General features: G+C 48.0%; 1 protein-coding gene across 2 annotated transcripts in view; it reads left to right on the plus strand.

The window, feature by feature from the left end:
- rbm20 (RNA binding motif protein 20) overlaps nucleotides 1-26,341 on the plus strand; it is a 248,752-nt gene that overhangs the window by 215,764 nt on the left and 6,647 nt on the right. For both annotated transcript variants that reach the window (XM_038773624.1, XM_038773625.1), the window contains 2 exons: nucleotides 2,115-2,231; nucleotides 3,830-3,951. In XM_038773624.1, the coding sequence (XP_038629552.1) occupies nucleotides 2,115-2,231; nucleotides 3,830-3,951 (239 nt within the window). The remainder of the gene's footprint in view (nucleotides 1-2,114; nucleotides 2,232-3,829; nucleotides 3,952-26,341) is intronic.

A 26,341-nucleotide genomic window follows, 5' to 3' on the forward strand; every position in this document is an offset into this window, starting at 1 on the left:
AAAGTTTTTTTAAATAATAATTTTTATTCAAATTTTTGCATAATATCAACAACAAAATGACAGATTTTTTTTTTTACAAAGAACAGAAAGATCCCCCCCCCCCCCCGGGTTGCTGCTGCTGGACTGTTTCTATCGTTCTGCCAGGCAGTCCAGGAATGGCTGCCACCTCCTGAAAAACCCCTGCACTGATCCCCTTAGGGCAAATTTCACCTTCTCTAGCTTGAGAAACCCTGCCATGTCGTTGACCCAGGCCTCCACGCTTGGGGGCCTCGCGTCCTTCCACTGAAGAAGAATCCTCCGCCGGGCTACCAGAAACCAAAGGTCAGAACACCGGCCTCTTTCGCTTCCTGCACTCCCGGCTCCTCCGCAGCCCAAAATACTGCGAGCCCCGAGCCCAGATTGACCCTGGATCCTACCACCCTCCACAACGTCCCTGCCACGCCCTTCCAAAATTCCCCCAATGCTGGACATGCCCAGAACATATGGGCATGATTTGCTGGGCTCCCAGAGCACCTAATACACCTGTCCTCGCTCCCAAAGAACCGGCTCATCCTTGTCCCGGTCATGTGAGCCCTGTGCAGCACCTTAAACTGTATGAGGCCAAGCCTCGCACAAGAAGAGGAGGTGTTCACCCTCCCCAGGGCGTCTGCCCACGTCCCATTCTCAATCTCCTCACTCAGCTCCTCCTCCCATTTACCCTTCAACTCCTCAACTGAGGCCTCGTCTACCTCCTGCATCACTTGGTACTCCGCCGAGATCCTCCCCTCCCCAACCCACACCCCCGAGAGCACCCTGTCCTGGACCCCACGCGGCGGCAGCAGAGGGAACCCCGCCACCTGCCACCTGACAAACGCCCTCACCTGCATGTACCGAAAGGCGTTCCCAGGGGGAGCCCGAACATCCTCTCCAGCTCACCCAGGCTCGCAAATTTCCCGTCTATAAACAGATCCCTCAAACTCCTGATAACTGCCCTGTGCCAACTCAGGAACCCGCCATCAATTCTCCCCGGAACAAACTGGTGGTTCCCCCGTATCGGGGATCCCAACGAGGCCCCCCCCCCCCCCCCCCCCCGCCCCCCGCCCCGTGCCACCTCCTTTGCCCCCAAATTTTGAGGGTAGCCAGTGATGGAAGGAAAGTTAATGATGAAGTAACTGAAGGCGAATGGATCCAGGACACTATCATGAAGAGCTCCTGCAGCAATGTCCTGAGACTGAGGTGATTGACCTCCAGAAAGCAAAACCATCTTTCTTTTTGCTGGGTATAACTCCAACCAGTGGAGAGATTTCCCAGTGACTTCAATCTTACTGGGGCTCCTGGAAGCCACACTCAGAGTTGATGTGAATGGTAGTCATTCTCACCTCCTGGAATTCAACTCTTCTGCCAATGTTTGAACCAAGGCTCCAATGACGTCTAGAGCTGAGCATTGCTGATGAAACCCAAACTGAGCATTTATGAGCTAACTCATTGCTGAGTATGAGGCGCTTGATAAGATTGTTGATGGTCCCTCCCCATCACTGTTCTGATGATTGAAGGGAGACTGATCAGCTGATAATTAACTGGACTGGATTGGTCCAGCTTTCTGTTGACAGGTCAAACCCGGGCAATGTTATTGGGTTAATGCTCCTGATTTGGAATGGAACAGTTTGGCGAGAGGGGTGCGAGCACACGTTTTTGACGCTGTTGTGTTGTCGGGCCCATAGCATTCCAAATGATTTCCTGCTGGGAATAACGTAACGGTTCCATGAAGGTGTCAACCAAGAGAGATTAGCACTTTGACTTGTCATTCAATTAATCAAACATGACACCGTGTGAAAGCAAAGAATGACACCGCCCGGATAATTGGACCATTATGTCACAGAAAGAATCTAATTAGAATCCAATTACTTTCAAATGACTTTGATCAGTGCTTACTAATTGTAATAATTTTGTCCTGCCAATGGTCATCAATTATGAACATGCCAGATAATTTGATTACAGTTCATTTGAAAAAGTTAAGGTTAATTAAATTGTGTGTTCCCTTGCGGCAGGCCCCTTTTTATTTGCTGCCATTTTTCACCATTCCCCGATCGAATGGATATTGTCTCTCCTGATTCTTCCTTTTTTTTATCATTTAGAGAACTCAAGCCAGTCACTCCCAGAATCAGGAGGAAACAATCAACAGCTACCAATTATACAACAATCTCACTTACCGTGGGAGCAGAACGTCTTCTGCAATCTTAGCATTCCCTTGGGTAAGTGCTGCTGTTGCTGTGTCCTGTTTCATCGCAGATTTTTTTTTTGACTGTTGTTCACTGCAGGAGTGGTGAACAGTTACCTTTAGTTTAGTGCAGCTTTCAGCATTTGTTTTTGAAAACAAAATATTTGCAAGTTCACAGTCCACCTCTTTCTCTTCCTACACCCAATAGTGCACTAAAGCAGTCTTGCATCCGTTTCCAAACCTCGTTACTCCTGGAATAGGTTGCTAATCTGTCAGCAGGGGCTGAGAGCTTGAGGAGTTCTACTCCCATCAAGCATGGCCGACCAGGAGTCTCTCCTGCTCTTACTGCCGGCCATTGGCCCGTTGGAAAGATTTTGCAGGTTGACATTCAACCTGCTTTGGCATCGTTATGAACACACCTCCCTTGACCACCAAGCCCTGGGCTGGGACTAGAACCTCGAGCTCCTGGCTCAAAGGCAGGGATGCTACCCATTGCAGCAGAAGACCTCCTCATAGTCCTCTTGCCTAATGTCATCTTTGAGATCCAGAGCCAAAGCAGAATGTCAAAAGGGGAGTTAAATGAAGAAGTTCACATTTCAGAGATGGGAGCTGGGGGGGCGGGGAAGGAGGAAGTAATTCACCTTATGAATCCATGTTTTCCTCCGGGGAAATAAGCCCGGCAGAGTTAGATCTCATTACAGAGTGTGCGAGCGAGTTCAGTGAGAAGAGAAAGGGAGGAGAAGGTGGACCAAATGACCGTCTTCATCACTTACAATGGACTGAATTCTCCAGTCCCCCAGCCACATGTTTCGCGGAGTCGTGCCATTGGCTGGCAGTAGGATTCTCAACCCCTGCTGCTTGTCAATGGGTGAAGCCACTCCACGCTGCTGGAAAACCCGTGGGCGGTGATACGCTGCGGGCAGGAAAAGTGAATCGCAACGGCCGGAGAATTCCAGCCAATATTTCTGATCCACCCTCTGCTCGCTACATCAATAGCTGCCTCTTCCGAGCTGACAGCCATTGATATGATGGTGTTCCTATTCCTATATAAATCTATCCCTTCTTATTGCATACTAGCTTGTCCGACAAGAAGAAAGGGTTTTGGTTAACGTCTGGCCCAAAACTGAAGGGTTTTGAAGATTTGTGTGGGTCGGAGTAGGAGAGTGTGAATGGTGTGGGCCGACCTGTATCAAAATATATTTTAACATTTTCCCAAAATATTCTTTCGGACTCTCTGAATATGTGGAACAATTTAGTGCCAATTTGCATCAAATCAGATAGAATATACAGTCCAGAAACTGGGCATTCAGCCCAATTAGTCTGTGTCCGGATCAACCAATTGCATTAAGCAAGAAACAAATTAGGGTCCTTTGAGACTTGTAGGCCTCATTTACCAAGGGAGCTCCCAGTAAAGTTCCATTCAAAATATGTTTCATATTAAACTGAAAAGCCGAACAGTAGAGAGAATAAAGGAAGAAAAGCTTCAATCTGTAGAACTTCAAAGAGAAAAAAAATTGAAATGTTGCTATTTGGGCTTACGCATTTCACATTTCAGAAAGGCCTCAGCAATTGCCTGTCAATCGGTGCTGTTTGAGCAGATATGTTCCCTAACTGGAGCACTCTCATTTTCAGGTGTTGAGTTTGTGGAAGCGAGAACCGGGTTTTACTGCAAGCTCTGTGGCCTCTTTTACATTACTGAGGAAGCAGCGAAGACCAGCCACTGCCGGAGTACTGTACATTATAAGAACCTGCAGGTAAGTGAGAAAAGAACGACCTGATTTTATTTGCTTCCCGGGATGTGGGCACGGCAGCTACGTTGGCATTTATTGCTCATCCCTAATTACGTTGTGAAGGTGGTGGTGAGCCGAGTTGGGATGGTGGCCCTTTGAACCAGCTCCGCCATTCATTATGATCATGACTGACCATCGAGTTCAACACCCTGATCCTTCCCTCCATATCCCTTGATCCCTTTAGCCCCACAAGCCACATCTAATTCCTTCTTGAAGTTACATAATATTTTTGCCGCAACTACTTTCTGTGGTAGTGAATTCCACAGATTCACCACTCTGTAGGTAAAGAAATGTCTCCTCACCTCAGTCCTAAAATTAAATCCTCAAACTATGACCCCCTAGTTCCGGGCTCCCCCACCATCGGGAACATTCTTTCTGAATCAATCCTGTCTAATCCTGTCAGAATTTTATAAGTTTCTATGCGATCCCCCTCTCTCTTCTGAACTCCGATGAATATAATCCTAACTTTTCCTCATATGGCAGTCCCACCACCACAGGAATCAGCCTGGTAAACATTTGCTGCACTCCCTCCATAGCAAGAACATCCTTCCTCACAAAAGGACTCCAAAACTGCACACAATACTCCAGGTGTGGCCTCACCAATGCCCTATACAATTGCAGCAAAAAATCCCTATTCCTATACTCAAATCCTCTCGCTACCAAGGCCAATCTGTAATCTACGTCAGAGAGGCATGGAAGGTGTCAAGTTGGACGTCTTTCACCAGAGCTGCCTACGTAAGACCCTGAGCAGTACATGAAGAGACACCATCACAAATGAAGAAATATTACAGAGGACCGGTGAGATGCATCACGCTATATGTGGGACATTGTGACGGTCCGATGACTGAGGCTGGCGGGCCAAGTATTTTGCCAACCGGATGTATGCCCTGCCAGGTTGGCAGTAAAATGAACACGAACAGATGGAAGAAGAAGACGGGGTCAGCCAAAGAAGACCTGGTAAAGTACATTTAAGAAGGTTCTACAAGAGTGAGACACCATCAGGGCTGTAACGAAAGAGATTGCAATGGACCAGTCTTGCTGCTCATTGTCCCTCTCTGGATTACTAGTCTCTGCTCCTACTTACTAATATTTGTGTTTTCTTTACATGTTGAATCCATCCAATTCTCTCCCCACACCACATGTTGGATCATTTAGGGTTCACTATGCTAAGACACTCAAGCAAAACTCAATTGACATCTGGGATTTACTTTGTCATCAGTCAACGGCAACTTATTTGACAGGCAACAATCATTCATGTTCAACCTGATTTCTTACCATGCAACTTATCATATATCGTCATATGTCTTTCCAGCATCACTTGATCTGTGATTCCATGTGAATCTCCCATTCCTGCTTTATAGTTTGGACATTGCCAACTTTCCCCTCTCCTCCATATAAAACACTTACTGTCGCTAATGCAGTTTATGATCATCATTCTTACTTTGGGGTAAATTTTCCCTTTCGTTGCCTCCCTTGGGCTCTTGGATTAACAGCATGGAATCTGCATGAATTAGGTGGAATCTAAGATCAAAGAAACCTTAGACCAGATTAATGGAGAGCTTTATATCAAAACCTTTAGTAATTACGTTAAATAAAAAACATATGCTACCATGCAAAGTCTTTAGAACTTTTCGGTTCTGTACTTATAAGGACATATTTCAAAGGAAATGAACACCCAGTGTAAATACTTTCTACTTCTATCTGGACACTTTGATCTGATAGGTTTATACTTCAGATCTAAAGAATCCATGTGAGGATAAATGGTGAATAAAATTTTAGCTTGCAGAATAAATGTTCAGCTTGTTGATCACGCAGTCAGAAATTTATATTTTACAGGACAGCACGGTGGCACAGTGGTTAGCACTGCTGCCTCATGGCACCGAGGTCCCAGGTTCGATCCCGGCTCTGGATCACTGTCCGTGTGGAGTTTGCACATTCTTCCCGTGTTTGCGAAGATGTGCAGGGTAGGTGGATTGGCCATGCTAAATTGCTCCTTAATTGGAAAAAATGAATTGGGTACTCTAAATTTATTTTTAAAAAGACATTTATATTTTTCTTTCAAAAGCTTGGAGCTAGAAACCAAATTAATTTTGCCTACGTTGGTGAGCTAAATGTGAGGGAGTATCATGGAAATTGTAAGTATAACATGTTACGGTGAGATGAAAATTGTCAACATAAAAATTGGAAGACCAGATTTAGTTAGGGCAGATTATAGAAAAGTGAAAAGGGAAGTGGAAGGAATAATGTTCACGCCACATAAATGCCAAGCAATGACCATCCGCAACCAGAGAGAATCTAGCCATCAACATCCTAGAGGTTACTATTGACAAGAAACTGAACTGTACTAGCCATATAAATACTGTAGCTACAAGAGCAGGTCAGAGGCTGGGAATCCTGCAGAGAGTAACTCACCTTCTGGCTCTGCAAACTGTCCAGCATCTACGAGACACAAATCAGGAGTGTAAAGTGCTCTCCACTTGCCTGGATGAGTGCAGCCCCAACAACACTCAAGTAGCTTAATACCATCCAGGGCAAAGCAGCCCACTTGATTAACACCACATCCAGCACCTTCAATATTCACTCTCTCCGTGTCTGATGCACAGTGGCACCAGTGTGCACCATCTACAAGATGCTTTGCTGTACCTCACCATGGCCCTTTGACAGCACCTTCCAAACCCACGACCATCTAGAACAGTGTTATTCAAACCTTTTTTCCTGGGACCCACTTTTGCCAACTGGCCGACCTTTGGGACCCACGCCATGTTTGTTTGCCCAGTCTATCCTGAGTCAAGGCAGTGTTTGGGACACAAGGTTTCTTGCCCCAGCTAAGGGACAGAAACCAAATTATCCGGTTTTCCTGTTCATAACCATTATGCAGTAGCTCCTGGTATATTAGTCTTATGTTATTATTAGTGCAAAAACTGCTACGAAGGAAGATTCAGAAACACTACTTCATGATTGACTCAAAGTTAAACTCAGTATGGAAAGTTCTTCAAAATTTCCTCATGCCTTCCAGTGATAATCAAACAAAACTTGAGGAGATCTGTGCATTTCCACATCCCTAGTGTTGTGTTATTCACCCTGGGGTAACACGGACTGCAACTGGATGCAGTTGGACTGGAAAGCAGACACCAAACTTAGACGTTGGTTCAATACGATTTATTGAACTTCTGTAACAATGCACACAGCTTGCTGTGGGTTGACACTCTACTACTCTAAGTGTACTAACTAACTAGACCAGACTAGCTCTGAGCCACATGTAGAAGGTGCTGACTGATATATACACCCTGACTGTCACTACAGTTGTCACCAGTGGAAAGAGGCGGACTGCTGATGCCTCGTGTGTTTTATAGTAGGAGGCCCCCCTCTAGTTTTCTGTCTGTGTTCTGTCCTGTGTGTTGATTGGCTAACCTGGGTGTCTGTCACTGCCTGTCTTTCCCTCATGATGTGCATGGGTGCATATTATGACACCTAGCAATTGTGAGAAACCAAAGCAACATTATTTTTGTGAAGGTTGAAAGATTGTACTCTCAGATATCAGAAAACTCATTACAGGTTATGAAATATTTATGCTTTTTAAAAATGCAGAACCTCTTACCTTTCTATTTCAGTGCTCAAAACATTATCCTTCCTGCCACAATTCCAAAAGTAGAGTTAGGAATAAACGTGAGATTTAGAGGGAAATCTTCACATTTGCCTGCACCTGCCACCATTATCATTCTGCGAGGCTGAGGTCGCAGATTTGGGACATTGTGTCACTAAGGAGTATTTCTGGGCTCCACCTCTGGTATGGTTCAAAGTGCTGAGGGGCCAGTACTTTAGTGTGGGGCGAAATAAACGCCAGGTGAATGGATTCTGGAGACAGCAACTTGCTGAGCAGTTGCAACAAGTCAGGAGTGGGGCTACGGGCAGCGAGCAAGGTGGCACACAGCCAACACAAGAAACATGGTTGAATAAGTGAACTCAGTGACTATTCTTTGCTTCGATATTTTCCCCATCTCTTCTGTCACAGTTCTGTCTCTCATTCACTTTCACTGGATTGTTTGAAGGATGGGTCTGTGTGTCCATGTATCTGACTCCCCCACACTTCCCTGTTTAAAAAAAGTGCAGAGCGCGACCCTTAACTCCGCAACCCTTCTGCCACCCGCTCACGATCCACCCGCGGGTCGCGGCCCGCACTTGGAAAAAGTCAGATCTAGAAGGACAAGGGGAGCAGATACATGGGAACACCTCCACCTTCAAGTTCCTCTCAAATCCTGACTTGGAAATATATCAGCGTTCCTTCACTGTTGCTGGGTCAAACTGGAACTTCCTCCCGAACAGCTCTGTGCTTGTACCTGCACTACATAGACAGCAGCAGTTCAAGAAGGCAGCTCATGGGGGGGGGGGGGCCACGTGATGCGAGAGCACAGGAGTGGCTGCATGTTCGTAGGCTCTGGCTCTGCTCATCTTTTAATCCCTCTTTTCATCCTGTTGTACATTTCGTAGTTGCCTCTTCTTGGGATGCATGGCCAGTGCTATGTCTCAGCAAGTGTTTGGTCGTTGTTCTTCCAAGAAAAAGCCAAGATAAAATGCTAAAATCCTCATTTGTCCATGGCAGTCGGAGTGGGCTGGGGCCCTGCCTTCAGTGGCATAGCTGCTATTGAGCGGGCTCCCGTCTTAACGGTGCTGTGTGCAGCGGATGATGGCTGCTAGCGGAGATGTCGTCCTGGCTGAAAGTCTCACTCCCAAGAATTGCAGGGTCCTTTTATTAAAGTGTTGGAGGTGCACGAGGAGCTTCTTGCACTTGAGAAAGCACATCTCCATACTGTTTTGATCCTAATGTATGGCTTATCATCTCTGCTGATGGATTTGGGCAAGGGGGAAGGGGACTGAGTAAGGCACACTATTGAGCCTGGTGAGAGGTAATGGAAGGGATCTCGAGTGAGCTTGAACGTTATCTGCCATGTTTCAGTAATCTCGGTTTAGAGACTTTCAGATTGGATGAGGCACATTGTATCCATTCGAGGTCAGGGGTCAGTTTGGACGACTGATCACTGGTCCTGTACTGTCCTATTCCTGATGCTCGTCCTGATGGGTTGGAGACGGCCATACTGGTCGAGTCAGCTCTTCCCCACTGCGGCCAAGTCTCTGGTCCTGCTAGGTGTTGGTGAGACCGCGTGGTGGAAGTAATGGTGTCTCAAGCTTCAAGTTGAAATTCTTTAAATAGCCTGAAAAGTGCCCATTGTTCTGTCCTCAGCTTTTGCTTTCTTTGTGTGTCCGAGAAGATGACTTTATCCTGAGGACTGCCCTGCAATTAAGTTGTTATCCTGGACATTGTCCCCTGTTGATGATGCTGCCTTTTTTCCTACAGAGAAGTGTGTAATATGAGTGTGTCTGCCTGTACCGCTGTTTAACCTGATTTAGCAAGTTCATGTGTAGTCGAGTATGGAAAATGGGATTTGTGCACAGTTTTAATCCTAATCACGCTTCATAGAGTCTTCTAATCCTAGTGGTTCAAGGAAGGGGGTGTTCTTTGTCTTCATCCCCCTGTCTCATTTAATGAGAAGATGAGCTAGAGCAGGGAGAGAGGGATTGGAGTTGGTAGGGTTAGTTCAATCTCACTGTGATTGAGGATACCCCACTCCCCCAGTTAGAGCCAATCCATTTCAGGTTTTCTTTCTCCTTTTTCCTTTTTGACTTAAGAATTCTTCAGCCGGAACAGATTTGTTATTATCCTGGGAAGTACTCTGACATTTCTTTGGGCTGGGTTTGTTTTTTTCCCCCTGCATGGGTCTCTATCTTTAGCTGCTTTTGGTACTGATAAGAGTGTCTTATCTGATATAGGAGCAGCCGAAAGTGGAATCGGTGTCCATGGTTGAGGATGGGGGATAAGGGTGGGCCTAGCTATCCTTTGTATGACGGTAGTTTCCGTAAACTGGTCTGGTTTGGGTGTTCCCTCCCTAGGGGTCTCTTATTTCCTCTGGTTTTGCTGGGCTGGTGGAATTGGGGGGGGTCTTGGGGGCTGGGGAGGAGGACCAATCCTCCCTCCCAGGGTCCCCAGTTGATGGCTGTCTTGACGTCTCTCCTTCTTCTTGGCTAGGGCTGGAGTTTATCCTTCCTCTCCATGTGTGAATGGGAGTGGTGCCCTGCCCTAGATAGGTTGGATCAGTGTAGGCTCAGAGGGGTATAGGTTTGCGGTTGTGTGAGAGGTCCTGGGGACATACTTTTCTGTGCTCTCTTTTTAGTACGGGCTAGCCCAGGCTTGGCGCCATGGTCAGTATCCTGTTGTCCCCAGAGATCGGGGGTACTCGCCTCTGTGGGCGCTTTAGGGGAGGGTCTGCTGGGCTGGGTTCGGCCCTTTGGGTTTTGGAGGACTTAGATGGACTGAGCACTGCACTGAATAGATATCCTGTTTTTTTTCCCTGAGGTAGGTGGGGTGGCCTGTTTTGACTCTTCCCCCCGTGATTGGCATTACCTGAGAGGTGTGGGCTTGGGTCAGATGCTGTTTCCCTGTTATGCGTGATTAGCTCTGATGGGGCAGGTTGCCTGGTGCCAGGGGAGAGGAGGGTCAGCCCTCCCTCTCAGAATCACCTATTGAGGAGCATCTTGATGGCTTTCCCCTTTGACTGGGACCGGAATGATTATCCTTACTCAAGTTTTAGACTTTGTCGGTTCCCCTTGTTGTCTGCTGGTCAGTTGAATGGTCTACTCCCCCTTTAGTTTATGGTCCTTCCATGAGTGTTGTGCTGCATCAGGACCTGAGCTGGGACCGTACCTGCCTCCCCGAACAGGCGCCGGAATGTGGCGACTAGGGGCTTTTCACAGTAACTTCACTGAAGCCTACTTGTGACAATAAGCGATTTTCATTTTCATTTCATTCTTATTTATTTGGGGGGGAGGGGATCAGCCGGGGACCCGGGTTCAATCCCGGCCCTGGGTCACTGTCCGTGTGGAGTTCGCACATTCACCCTCTGTCTGCGTGGGTCTCACCCCTACAACCCAAAGATGTGCAGGGGAGGTGAATTGGCCACGCTAAATTACCCCTTAATTGGAGAAAAAAAAGAATTGGGCGCTCTAAATTTATTTTAAAAGAAGAAATTGAAGCGGGCCTGAAGGGCTATGTGAATAATAATAATAAAAACTAAAATAAAATATGAGAAAATGAGAAAAAAAAGGTCAGCTCGAGTTCTTTTGCGATTGGCTTCTGAGGTGTTCACAGGCTGCAGGCAAAACAGAGCTGGTCAGGGGAGAGAGAGGAAAAGGCGCAAACCAACTTGTAAATACATGAGCCAGGATCCTCCGATCCCAGTCCACCCGCTACCGCTGCTCGCGAGAAGGGAGAATTTGGCGCTCAGCCAAAATTCCCATTCACGGCAGCGGATCCGGAGAACCCCGGGTCCGGAGAACCCCACCCGTGTGCAAGGACGGACAATCCCAGTCGTGTTGTTTATGTCGCTGTTATTAATTTGCTGGAATCAGCTTCAATCTAAGAACAAAGACATGAGTAACACGGGGGAAGGCCTCTGAAGTCCATCAGCTTTGTGCCAATGTTCAAAATATGCCGGCAATTTCTTGCACCTTTCAATTGATTCTTGCATCAAAAAAGTATGAAATGATTTATTTGTGTTCTGCTTATTCATACATCGAAGATATACATGCCAGCCCAGCAACGGCAAACAAAATGCTTTGAAAAGACTGCTGCAGAGCTTAAATAAACAAGGGCTGGAGTCTTAAAAATAAACCTAATGATATGTGAAAACGAGTTAGACTGAAAGTGCAGTGGGATATAGGTTTGGGATAACATTAGCTGCAAGTAAACCCGAGAGTGGATCACTTTTGTTGCAAGGCAGAAAGATAAAAGCATAGTTTGTAGCAGTGGTGAATTTAGCCTTCACCAGAGGGGGTATGAGCACTGAAAGCATGTCATTTATTTTCCAATGGGATTTAATTTTCATGTATCTCCTTATATCATCGCTCCCCTCTCCAGAAAATGATTGCAACATGCACCTAGAATAACACCCATCACGCCTTCACAATCCATATTCATAATGCAAGAGTTGCCCATCCCATTCCTGAATCTGCTCTTCCCAGGTCCCAGGCCTCAAGGCAGCCCAGAGGCAGGCAGGGCACTTACTGAATGTGTGTAGATTTATCTAGTTTAACTTTTGTTTTTTTATGAATTTAGAATACCCAATTCATTTTTTCCAATTAAGGGGCAATTTAGTGTGCTCAATTCACCTACCCTGCACATCTTTGGGTTGTGGGGGCGAAACCCACGCAAACACGGGGAGAATGTGCAAACTCCACACTGACAGTGACCCAGAGCCGGGATTGAACCTGGGACCTCGGCGCCGTGAGGCAGCAGGGCTAACCCAATGTGCCACCGTGCTGCCCTCTAGTTTAACTATTAAGAAAAATATAGTTGGATCACTTCAATTAGGATAACTAACAGAAGAACCAACTGAACGTTAAACCTTTTCTTTTCTTGCATTGGAAGCGACCAACTAATTGGAACAAAAATATGTGAATATTTATCCCGGGGTGTCACTGACATGATGATAGCCGATTGTGTGCATGGTCTTGAGTATAGATTCAAACGGTACTCGGGTAAGAGAGTGTAAGGTATGCTCTGTACAAAAGGGGTCATCTGACCTGGAGGGGGGTTAAAGGTCACATAGCACAAGTTACAGAGTTAGCCAGCATGGCAGATTATATAATATTCTTCTTGCAGTTAAATCTGTGACGTCAAGTGTTGTTCTTTCAGACTGAAATGTGACATTGGCAACCAGGGTTAATACCAGAGATATTCAGGAATGTGCCATGGCATTTTCTCGAACTGGTATGTCTGCAAACCAGGGAATTGAGCTGTTTGAACTGACAAGTGATGCCAGTACCGACAGCATGAAACGGCAAGCGCGTCTGGAGGAGTTTGAAGTTGTTTTTGGACGGGACAATGGTGCCGCAGAAAGCACCGTGCAGGGCCTAATTGTTGTTTAATGCGGGTGCGTCTGTGAGGGAGACAATCAGGACCTTGCCTGGCACAACAGAAAAGGCGGATTGTGAACATGCAGTGATAGCTTTTAAGGATCTTTATGTGGTGACGCTTTTTGTATTTTTCATTGCGGATATCACAGAACTTCAGAATTGTTACAGAACGAGTTTATTCAGCCCATCGTGTCTGCACCGGCTCTCCAAATGAGCATTATGATATGAGAGCTGGATTGACCAAGAGAACATAGAGCCAGTTGAAAAAGCAACACCCTGAGTTAGTGCCTAAAAGCAAATGGTAGTGAGAGAACATCACACAATTCCCACTGTGGATAAAAGAGTTGTCAACGAGCAAGGCATTTTCCAAATTAAATTTGAGATGTCACCAGCTGGAAGTTCATACTGTTTCAATGGAAGTCACAACATTTTATCACTCATTGTGGACTTTACCAATGCAAGACATTGGTATTTGGCATCAATGTTCACCGGAGATTTACTAACATAAAATTCATAAGGTGATACAAGGAACAGCCAACATCTCAGATTACATCATTATTCATAGGACAATAGAGAAAGATAATAAAAGAGGCTGAAATTAGTATTGGCTGGATTGCATTTAGCAGGACCTGCAGTAAATACAGACATGTGCTTTCCAGCTGTGAGAGCTAACATGCATGGGCCATTAACCCACAATTGGTAGAATCAATCCAACTAAAGACAAGAAAGAAGCAATAGCAGAGGCACGTGAACCAGTTGTCCATTCAGGGCATACATTGCTCTACAAGGTGAACTGTGCATAATTGGGAAGTGTGTTCTCCTAGGAAGTAGACTGGTAGTGCCATGAATGCTTGGGTCTAGATGAGTGAGGCTAGCTCATGAGGGTCACTTGGTAGTGGTTGGTATGAAACCAAACTTATAAACCAAAGAATGATGGCCAGGGGTGCAGAAACCTATGGAGAAGTTTGTCAAACTATGTCATGGACATCAACTTGCCAGTTGACCCAATCCACCAGAAACAGTCCGCACTGCACCTACTGGCTGGACCATGGGAGGATGCATACATCTTAGGCCCCCTTCCATCAGGAGAATCCATATTAGTGGTGATGACTATTACAGCAGTTTCTATGAGTATGTTGTGATGAAGTCTACAACAGCAGAGAAAACATTGTCTGCAGTGAGTAACTGAAATTGTTTGAGGCACGGTCTACTCTGCATTCAGAAAATGGACCACAATTCATTTCACAAATGGTTGCAAATTACATGCGCATCACAGGCATTCACCATCAGAGAGTGACCCCCTAAATGTTCACAGGAAATTGGAGATGTGGAACAACAAAATCATTCCTTCGAAAAACGGAATGAGGATTGTTCAGAGCATAGTTTGGAAGGAGGCATTGCTGTCATATGTGGCCATGTATAGAGAAATTCCATACACCCTTGATGTGACCATCAATTCACTAGAGACACGATTGGAAGTAAACTGTGGTTTTAATAGTCTTACAACTGAGCCAGCCTGCGACCATAGGAACTGAGAGCAGGGCTTACGGCTGCAGCACTTTATACTTCCGGTAGTGGAAGGGGCCATGGGCGGAGCCAAGGGTGGAGCCCTGTACAAGCTCCTCATCTCCCCCTATGGGCAGAGCCGTGCAACGGCTCACATACAGAGCCCATAAGCAGGGTAGCATTGTGGATAGCACAATTGCTTCACAGCTCCAGGGTCCCAGGTTCGATTCCGGCTTGGGTCACTGTCTGTGCGGAATCTGCACATCCTCCCCGTGTGTGCGTGGGTTTCCTCCGGGTGCTCCGGTTTCCTCCCACAGTCCAAAGATGTGTTGGATTGGGCATGATAAATTGCCCTTAGTGTTGGGTAGGTTATGGGGATAGGGTGGAGGTGTTGACCTTGGGTAGGGTGCTCTTTCCAAGAGCCGGTGCAGACTCGATGGGCCGAATGGCCTCCTTCTGTACTGTAAATTCTAGGATAATCTATGATAATGCAATGCAATGCAATACAGTGTGAATTACAATACAGTATGAATTCACCACATTCACCCCCTGTAAAAAAAATCAAGTTCGGCGTGGGTGACGGGTCTACAAGTTGAGCCAGTCCGGCGGCCGAGTCATCCTTTGGGATTGGCGGTTGCACCGGGGTTGCAGCCTCTTCGAGTGGCTGGGTGGTGACGATCGGTGTGGGTACGAGGACGGACTCTGGGGGTGTTTCGGTCCGAGCTTCATACCTGACCGGTGCGACGGGCGACGGGGGGGGCAGGAAACCTATAGGCGTGAGGGCGCCGAGCGTGGGCAGGAAACCTATAGTCATGGGGGCGCACGGCTTGCGGGGTTGGGTGGGGTGTAGTGTGAGGGGTACCTCGGCGGTGGTGGTAATGTTGGATCCTGCAGGCGCCAGGTCCCGGAGGGAAACGGTGTCCTGACGGCCGTCAGGGAATTCAATGAAGGCGTATTGGGGGTTTGAATGAAGCAGTAGCACTCTCTCCACTGGCGGGTCTTTTTTGTCTGTCCGGACGTGCTTCCGGAGGAGAACCGGGCCCGGTGTCCTCAACCAGGATGCGAGTGAAGCCCCTGTGGTAGTGCCCCTAGAGAAAACAAATAGTCATTCGTGAGGGGTCTGATTGGTGGCTGTACATAGGAGGGACCTAATAGCATGGAGCACGTCGGGGAGGACCTCCTGCCAATGGGAGGTCGGGAGCTTCCTGGACCGGAGGGTCAGTAGGACGGTCTTCCAGACCGTCGCTTTCTCCCTCTCCACCTGCCCGTTCCCCCTGGGGTTGTAGCTGGTAGTCCTGCTCGAGGCGATGCCCTTGTCGAGCAGGTACTGACGCAGCTTGTCGCTCATAAAGGACGAACCCCTGTCGCTGTGTGCGTAGCTGGAGAAACCGAACAGGGTGAAGATGTTGTGCAGGGCTCTGATGACTGTGTGGGAGGTCATATCGGGGCACGGGATAGCAAAGGGGAAGCGGGAGAACTCATCGATGACGTTCAGAAAGTACACATTTCGATTTGTCGAGGGGAGTGGCCGTTTGAAATCGATGCTCAGGCGTTCAAAGGGCCGGGATGCCTTTACTAGGTAGGCCTTGTCTGGTCTATAGAAGTGCGGTTTGCACTCCGCGCAGATTGGGCAATCCCTGGTGATGGCTTTTACCTCCTCGGTGGAGAAAGGCAGATTTCAGGCTTTGACGTAGAGGGCGAACCGGGTGACCCCCGGGTGGCAGAGGTCATTGTGGATAGCCTTCAGGCGGTCGTCTTGCGCGCTGGCGCATGTGCCGCGGGACAGGGCATCTGGGGGCTCGTTGAGCTTCCCCGGTCGATATATGATATCGTAATTATAGGTGGAGAGTTCGATCCTCCACCGCAAGATTTTATCATTTTTAATTTTGCCCCTTTGCAAGTTGTCAAACATGAAGGCAACCGCTCTTTGGTCGGTGATGAGGGTAAACCTCCTACCTGCGAGGTAATGCCTCCAGTGCCGTACAGCTTCCACAATGGCTTGAGCTTCCTTTTCGACTGAGGAGTGTCGAAGTTCCGAAGCGGAGAGGGTTCGGGAGAAGAAGGCGACTGGTCTCCCTGCCTGGTTCAGAGTGGCTGCGAGAGCGACCTCTGAGGCGTCGCTCTCCACTTGAAAGGGGACGGATTCATCCACCGCCCGCATGGCGGCTTTGGTGATGTCCTCCTTAATGCAGTTGAAGGCCTGGTGGGCCTCAGCTGACAGTGGGAAGAGTGTAGTCTTAAACAGTGGGCGGGCTTTGTCCGCATACTGGGGGACCCACTGGGCGTAATAAGAGAAAAATCCCAGGCACCTCTTGAGGGCCCTTTCTCCGTATTATAGGTGAGATTGAGTTTCTGGGCGGTTTGGAGAAATCGGTGGAGGTTGGCGTCGTGGTCCTGCTGGTCATGGCCGCAGATGGGGACATTGTCCAAGTACGGAAACGTGGCCCGCAGCCCGTACTGGTCCACCATTCAGTCCATTGCTCGTTGGAACACCGAGACCCCATTCATGACGCCAAAGGGGATCCGGAGGAAATGGAAGAGACAGCCATCTGCCTCGAATGCTGTGTAGTGGCGGTCCTCCGGGCGGATTGGGAGCTGGTGGTAAGCAGGAAGGATAGGGATCGAACAGCGTCTTACCAGGTCAGGATATACGAAGCTCTCAGTGCTCCCGGAGTCGAAGTGGCACGATGTCCTGTACCCATTAATTTTAACGGACATCATCGAGCTCTGGAGGTGCTTCGGGCGCGACTGGTCCAACGTGACTGCGTTGAGTTGTGGGTAGTCGGCGGCTCGATCAGCTGTGCTGGAGTGGCCCCGTGATGATTGTCCGCTGAGGTCGTAGTCATCGAAGTTCAGTTCGGTTGATGGCCAAGATGGCGGCCCCCGTTGATCGCATGCGGGCGGGTGCTGAAGAAGATGGTGTCCAAGATGGCCGCCCCCGTGGATCGCATGTGGTGGGCAGCGAGGAAGATGGCGTCCAAGATGGCGGCCCCCATGAATCGCACGTGGCTGGCCGCGTGGAGGAGGGTTGCCAAGATGGCGGCCCCCATGAGTCGCACATGTCGGGTGGGGACGGAGTCGTCAGACACGCTGCAGCATTGCGGGACCTGCGGGCCTGTGAGTTTGGGAGGCGAGTGCTCTGGACTGCGGGGGAGTTTGGAGTTTTTGATTTTGCGAGGCATACTCGGGCATAGTGTCCTTTGCGACCGCAGCTGCTGCAGGTCGCGTTGCGGGCCGGGCAGTGCTGCCGTGGGTGTTGAGGCTGGCCACAAAAATGGCATGCTGGCGCTCCATAGTGGGTGGGTGGCCGCGCGGCGCAGGCCTGGGGCAGTCGCTAGTCGGGGGCCCACGATGGGGTTGCTTGGTCCGCGGGGAATGAGTTCAAACTGAGGAACGCAACCTTCATAGTCGTAGTTAACTCTACCGTGTCCTCCAAGTTCTGGGCCCCTTTTTCAAGCAATCGCTGGCGCACATAGTTAGACCTAAGCTCTGCAACATATACATCACGTACAGCGAGTTCCATATGTTGGGAGGCTGTTACAGCCTGAAAATTACAGTCCCGAGCAAGGGCTTTTAAATCATGGAGAAAGTCTTCTAATGACTCTGCGGGGCGCTGGCGGAGAGTCGTGAAAATGTGCCGTGCATAGACCTCATTAATCGGCCGCACATACAGTCGGTCGACCATAGCCAGGGCCTCAGTATATGAGGTGGTACAATTGAGTTGCGTAGAGATAAGATGGCTCACCCGTGCGTGCAGTAGGCTGAGTTTCTGCTCCTCTGTAGTCTCGGATGTGCTTGATTCAGCCAGATAGGCCTTGAAACATCGAAGCCAGTGTAGGAAGATTTACTTCGCCTCTGCAGCCTGTGGGTCGTGTTCTAGTCGATCAGGTTTGAGGGCTGATTCCATAGTAGTTTTCTTCAAGTTTTCTAAGACTATTAAATTGATGTGACCATCAATTCACTAGAGACACGATTGGAAGTAAACTGTGGTTTTAATAGTCTTACAACTGAGCCAGCCTGTGACCAGAGGAACTGAGAGCAGGGCTTACGGCTGCAGCACTTTATACTTCCGGTAGTGGGAGGGGCCATGGGCGGAGCCATGGGCGGAGCCAAGAGTGGAGCCCTGTACAAGCTCCTCATCTCCCCCATGGGCAGAGCCGTGCAACGGCTCACATACAGAGCCCACAAGGACATAATACAATGCAATGCAATACAATGTGAATTACAATACAGTATAATTCACCACAACCCTGACCGGAAGGAGCGCAGTTGAGCTGTTATTTGGACAAAATGCACGTAGCAAGGTGGCAGAGCTGAGGGACATCAGTGTTGATCAGGACATTCAAGACCATGATGCAGAAAAGGGTGCTGCAAAGTTTTATGCAGGCCACGGAAGGGGAGCTAGACACAGTGCGATGTGATACCAGGAGATGAAGCACTGCTGAGATAGGAGAGTCCAGGGAAATAGCATCTTACCCCACATCATATTGTCATTGCCAAGAAGGGAAACAGTAGGTGAGATTCTCTGTTTGGGAGACTGTGGATTGGATTCTCCGTTTTGCCAGCAACGCACTCAGCCCACGCATTTTCCCAACGGCGTGGGGGTGTCCACAATGAGAAACCCCATTGGCTGGCTGGCGGGACGGAGGATCACGCTCTATGTTCTCCTGCCAGCGGAGAATTGCTACTGATTTACATTCCCGCTGGGAGAACAAACCAGGAAGCAATTCACTGTCCCTTGCCATGCGAGGAAAGAATGAATTGGGTACACCAATGGAAAGAATGAATTGGGTACTCTAAAAAAAATTTTTTAAGTGTGCAGAGACCAAGGTATGGCTCACAGGGGCAGCATGGTGGCACAGTGGGTTTCACTGCTGCCTCACAGCCCGAGATCTGGGTTCAATTCCGGCCTTGGGTGACTGTGTAGAGTTTGCACGTCCTCCGCATCTCTGCGTGGGTTTCTTTCGGGTGCTCCGGTTTCCTACCACAGTCCAAAGATGTGCAGGATAGGTAGATTGGCCACGTTAAATTGCCCTGCCGTGTCCAAAGATGTGCCGATAGGCTGGGGTTATGGGGATGGGGCGTAGGTGGGGTGCTCTTTCAGAGGATCGGTGCAGACTCAATGGGCATAATGGCCTACTTCTGCAGGGATTCTATGATTCCAAAGAGATGATTGCAGTAACTAGATTTAAAGTGGGACAGCAAACTTCAGAGGTCGCTGAAACATTTGATGTAGTTTTAATGCAGTCGAGGAATCGGCAGTTAAAGCAATAGTGATCAGTGTGCACAGCAGCCCAGACAAAGAAATCCTAAATGGTTGGTGTAAAATCCTGGACTAGATTTTCTATTAAAAGCAGAGCAGATGCTTTGTTTAAAAGAGTCATTTCTAAAACCTGGACTGGATTTTGGAATGCAAAGCTAAGGAAAAGCATTATTGTGAGGGAAGATTTTAAAGCAGATTTTGGGGAGTGGAGTTTGGAAACTCTCATGTGACATTCACCTAGGGGGATTCTGAGGCGAAATTACAGACTTGGATTCAGAACAGAGTGCATATATTTGCCCACTGTCATCTTGTATGCAGAAAGGGTAATTGTTAAACTAAGAAGGATGTTGAAGGAGTATTGCATAATAATCCAATTTTTCATGTTTAATAAATGTTTTTTCTTGTTGTTAAAACTAGTTAGCAGTCCAGTGACTGTTCCTCCCCGTTTTATTAATAAAAAGTAACGGTTATGGTGTTTTGAGCCAGGGTTCAATTCTGGGATCTTCCCATCCAGTTATAACATCAACTGGGATGGTAACACACGTTGGGGAGTTAGTCCGTATGGCAGATTAAATAATGTTGTTCTTGCAGTTTAATCTGTGACTTTGAGTGCTGTTCATTCAGCCTGAGATGTGACACTCATATTCACTGCAACACTGCAGTCAAGTGCCAAACAAGAAGGGGTTGTAACTTTTTTGGGCGAGCAATTGGTGGTGGATTGCCACTCTGTTGAGACTTAACTGTGCGAAAATGCTGAAGCGGTTCCCGGCTCTAGCGGTGAAGTGTAAAAGAAGTGGTGCACAGGAGGACACGCCTCCTTTTTTACACCACTTGCTGCCGTAAGGCAGGTGAGTTTAAATGTCACATTGAAAATAGTGTTGAAGGTAAGCCAATGGGATGTAGAGGTGGGGAGTCGGTGTCGGGGATGGGGGGGGGAGTCGGGCATTGGGGCAAATCAGGCATCAGAGGTGGGGACAAGTAGGACATCGGGGTGGGGGGGGGAGGTCAGACAGGTGTGGGGGGTAGTTAGACGGGGTGAGGGGAAGCCAGACATCAAGGGGGAGTCGGACATCAAGGGGGAGTCGGACATCAAGGGGAAGCCAGACATCAAGGGGGAGTCGGACATCAAGGGGGAGTCGGACATCAAGGGGGAGTCAGACATCAAGGGGGAGTCAGACATCAGGGGGAAGACGGACATTGGGTGGGTGGTGTCAGAGCTCAGAGGGTGTCAGACATCAAGGGAGTCTGATCAGATCGGGGATTAGGTCGTGGGAGGGGAATTGTGTAATGCCCTGTAGGCGGGGAGGTGCTAAATATTGTGGGGGACGTTCCTCTGGGGGATCCGGAATGTGGGAGGGCGCCCCGTGTGGGCTCGGTCTGGTTGTTTGAAATAGTTACACTAAAGTTAGAAGCACTTTTATTTTTCCCAACTATTTCAGATTAACTGTGAATGTAAAACTGGCAGAACTATCTGAAGTTGGCGATTTAAATCAATTTGTCGGACGGTCGCCAGCGCTGCGCAATTGTCCAGGGGAAGTTAGTTCTTCTGGGCAATGGCTGGGTAAGCCCTTACCTGGGAACTTCCAAGTGGGATTTCCCCAGCACATCTTTGGGGTACCCCCCAAACCTAACACTAAGGAACCAGGAAGTTACAGAAATGTAACAGTCTATTCAGTCTATTGGTCACATGGGTGACAGCAAGAAATACGCTGGATGGAGCTCAAAAAAGAGCGACTATTTCTCATTTGAACCAGAAGACATAACATATGCATTTCAAATAATTTATTTTATTTGAAACCTTACTGATAGTAATAATAGCAGACGTATACATTTAAAATAAATGAGTTAACGCAATCCACCCAATTGAAAGATGCGGAAGTGACTGGATCACTTGTTTTTTGTTCATGAGAATAATGCTAGCTTTGTATTTCTTATATAAAAAGAATTACCGGATAGCATGGTGGCGCAGTGGTTAGCCCTGCTGCCTCACAGCGCCGAGGTCCTGGGTTCGATGGCGGCCCTGGGTCACTGTCCGTGCGGAGTTTGCACATTTTCCTCGTGTCTGCGTGGGTCTCACCCCCTCAACCCAAAGATGTGCAGGATTGGTGGATTGGATACGCTAAATTGCCCCCTAATTGGAAATGTATTTTTTAAATAAAATTAAATTAGTTAACTGCAAGTGCTGATATTTGGGACTGTGATTTTTATAGCCCTGGTACCTATGCTTCCACAGCCCTGTTAGAATTGCATCCTTTACTTACTGCTGCCTCCCCTTCTCCTTGCAATAACATTTGAAACGCATGACAAACTGTGCTTTAAAAAGATCAGGAGGTTTCAGCTGGTTTTAGAATACCACTGGCCCTTCAGCAGTACTGGAAATCCCTGACAGGTTAGTACATCCATGTCTCAAATGAAACGGCAGCACAGCCTGAAATAATTGACAAGATATAGGGTTGCTCATTAAATTTGGAATGTGCTTGTCTTATGGTCAGAGCAAAAAGTAGCTGACACAAATCCGAAAGGAGCAGGATAACTAGATGACAGCTTCTTGGGGATAGTCCAGTGCAGGAAGCACAGCACCAGTTGGTGCACTAATACTGAATATCTCACTGGTTATCCCTTGAGGGTGTTAAATTAGCAATAACAAAAGGTCAAATGAAGGGCTTGAATCTAATGGTGTATATCCACAGGGAGCAGAAACAGCACTGTCGGAGGTGAAAGATTGCTGACTTTATCATGCCCTCTACTTTCATGACTGAGATACAGTTGGCCATATGGTGCATGTTGAAATATAAATAGATGGTTGAAAGTCCTCTAATAAAGATAACCTGCATGTTTGAAGCGTTGGCCTTCTTGACCCCCCTAATCAGAAAACAACAGGTGTGAGCCTCAATGCTCACTAACTTCACCTGGTTAGGTTTTATTAGTTAGCAGTGTCGAACTGAATGTGGCACCTTATCCAAATAAGTCATTTCCGCCCCACATGGAAGGAAGAGACATTTTCTGATGAGTTGTGTAAGGCCAGGGAGCTGAGTGGGGTGGGGGTGTGGGGGGGGGGGGGGGGGGAGTACCAATGTCCATTCTACCTACAAATCGATTGCAATCTGGTAAACTTGTCTTTATCGTCGAACCATAGATGGGTGCAGCACAGAAGAAGACCATTCGGCCCACTGTGTCCATATTGGCTCTCTACAAGAACAGCTAGGCTAGTCCCAGCAGTGTGGGGAACGTGTAGTAGGTTTGGCTTTGTACTCGCACTTGCCAAACTTTCAATGACTTTTGGAAAGCATCTATTTCTTCATCATCCTTCCCTTGCAATTTGAGGTTAAGTTCATTTAGAATTGAAAAGGTGTCTGCAAGTTAATACATAGTTAGCATCCAAGTTTCATCACCTCCCACTAACCTCCTCCTCACTGCTACAGCATTACAGGGGATCCACAGTCTAAGTTAGGAATATTTGCCGGAACTTTACGGAAGATCCAACCTTGCACATGTTTTATCCTGCTGGCAAAAGTTTCCAGTCCGGCCGAAGTCGAATGGCTCGGCAGTCCCACCCCACCATGATGGAGCCATAAAATAACACCCATTGAGAACAAGTGTGTAGGTTTTTGAAAACATTATTCTCATTGTTTTTTTTGAAAGTATATTTATTTAGATTTTACGTTTTAAAGAATAATGCAACAAAATAATACATCGCCATAAGCAAAGATCAAGAGAAAAGAACGCTCAGCATACATGAGTAGGGAGAGAGAAAGGAGAACATCACCACCACTGGCTTGATACAATCAACAGACATAGATAGGCACTCATAATGCCCACCAAAAACCAAGGGTGAAACAGGATTAGGCCATGAAAAACATGGCAAAATGGTGCACACCCTCCCACGTCACGTCAGCCCCCAATTACTACAAGAAATATTGATAAATCTTCCATGGCATGTGTGGGTGTACACCAACATACATCTTCCCCCATCTCCAGCAGCACCAAAAGGCACCAACAACCCACCAAAGCCTCTTCTACTCGCATACCAGACCCATCAGTACCCATGTAGGAGCCAAGCACGGATTCTTCATACCCACCCTTACGAAAATAAAGAAAATATACGATGTTGGAACCAACATCAGTCCGCACTATTATATAGAGAGGACCAGCAGCAACATGTTAGGATTATGACGCAACCTTCAGAGCCTCTCAAGAAAAGGTGCATGCCAATGAAGGAAGAGAATAGATCTCCCAATCAACCAAAAAGGTCTCCCACCCCCGGGGAACACCAGGATATCTACCAAGCATAGAACTTGGTTCATCACCAGACTTCTGTGCACCAACAAAAGCAAAACTTCACCGCCCAGGATGCCCCCAATAAGCACCCTCGAAAGGGACAGCCAAACCCCCCAGAGGCAACACGATACTAGCCACAGCGCCAGACATGGCCTCGAGCAGCGCATCCCGACACACCAGGAAACTCTACCCCCAGGGCCTCCAACACACCCCAAATATCTGCCCCCCCCCCCCCCAGCCAAACCCGTATCTTTCCTACCCCATCCAGGACCATGCACCGGCCCCATTAATACTCAGAAAAGAAGGATGATCACTCCAGCCCCAAATCGGGGAGGGGGGACCCCACTCAAAAAGAAGAAGAAATGTTAAGATCCCCAACAACTGAGCGTCCTCGGAGTGAGTGCCGATTCCCTCCTCCCCAGTACAACCGGAGGAAGGTTCCCCCAAACCACAGAATCCAGCCAGATTATCATAGAATTATCATAGAATTTACAGTGCAGAAGGAGGCCACTCGGCCCATCGAGTCTGCACCGGCTCTTGGAAAGAGCACCCTACCCGAGGTCAACACCTCCACCCTATCCCCATAACCCAGTAACCCCACCCAACACTAAGGGCAATTTTGGACACTAAGGGCAATTTACCATGGCCAGTCCACCTAACCTGCACATCTTTGGACTGTGGGAGGAAACCGGAGCACCCGGAGGAAACCCACGCACACACGGGGAGGATGTGCAGACTCCGTACAGACAGTGACCCAAGCCGGGAATCGAACCTGGGACCCTGGAGCTGTGAAGCAATTGTGCTATCCACAATGCTACCGTGCTGCCCAGGATTACCCAGATGAAGTGAGAAAGAAAGAAGCCCCCCCCCCAGGGAAGAGACACCCGAACTGACTCAGAATGACCACCATCACAGAAAGGATACCAAGAGCAATCCCCTACCCACCACCCCGACCACAATTAGCCTGTATCTCCTCAGCTTTCCCCTGTATTAAATCGTAGTGTTCTGGTAGCTCAAAATATCTCCCCAGACTAATATAATTTCCCAAACCATCAAAGGATATCGGCACAGATTCTTGAATTCAAATACCTCAAAATTAAGAAAACAAATAACACGTGAATCCAAAAAAAACCCGACGTGGCCTCAATCACAGTGAGGACTGAACTAACCCTACCAATGCCAACCAACCATCCTTCATCTACTCTGGCTCCACTCACCCTTATAAACAAGACAGCGGGGTAATAAGAACAGAGTACTCCCTACCACAACCACAAGGGTAACAAGACACAATAACAAAAAAGGAGTAAAACTATGCACAGATCACACTTCACATAATCGACTCAGTATGGTTTTGTTCAACGGCCTCACACTCACATCCTGCCCTCCCTTGCAGGAGAAAAGATAACCTTAAATATTAAATAATCAACAATCACAATGGAGTAATGTCCAGGATTATAGAAGGATTGCAGGGTAGGTTGCAGAATAAAGACACCATCCACATTACACGTGAAGATAAAGGATGAGCCAGGATCAGCGAGCAATCTTCAGGATCTCTCAAAGATTCCAACTATCGAAATACAAGGCACCATCACTTCCATCCTGCCATCCCTCTGACGACTAAGAGGTCCAAAGCCTAGGCCCTGGCCGGGAAGGGGAATGGCCCGACCCCCTTGGCCATCTCCAACCTCTCACAACAAGCATCAAGAGTAGGACCAGCGATTCGTGGACCTACCAGCTCCTGGCCTCGAAGATCGGATTTGTTGTGCATCTGATACACCCAGCCTCCAAAACAAAATTACCAAAACATGGGAGCCAATTTTCGAACTCAATCGGGAATTCGCCTCTCACCCCTCGCCAGGGGCCGAGCCCACAAACATACTTTGCCCGGCCCCTTCCTCTCGAACCCGTCAGGATATACGACACATCATGCAGCAAGATCTTGAAGGCACAAAGGCGGGCCCTCGCCAGGGAAAATGCTCTTTCGAGTGCAAGGTCTCCCTCATGAACCTTCACTAATCTCCCAGTGGTACCCTGCAATTCCTCAAAGTGAGCTCTGACCTCATGCACCACAGAGCCAAGATTTTCATCCAGGACAATATATTGAATGGCGGCCATCACCCGGATGCATGCAGCACTGCCGAAGTGAGAGTCCGCTTAGCCACTACAAGCTGGTGCCCACCCCGCCCATTCCGACCGCCATGAACAAACAATTACTATTTATCTTGGCTTTTCTTGCAGACACCAATCAGGAACCTCTAGGGACATAGTGCAAGCTATGTAACCCAAAAGAAAGCAAATACGAAATGTGCACCAGGATAAAACATTAAAGGATGAGCAGGA

This window comes from Scyliorhinus canicula, chromosome 16, assembly GCF_902713615.1.
Source record: "Scyliorhinus canicula chromosome 16, sScyCan1.1, whole genome shotgun sequence".
Classification (NCBI taxonomy): Eukaryota; Metazoa; Chordata; class Chondrichthyes; order Carcharhiniformes; family Scyliorhinidae; genus Scyliorhinus; species Scyliorhinus canicula.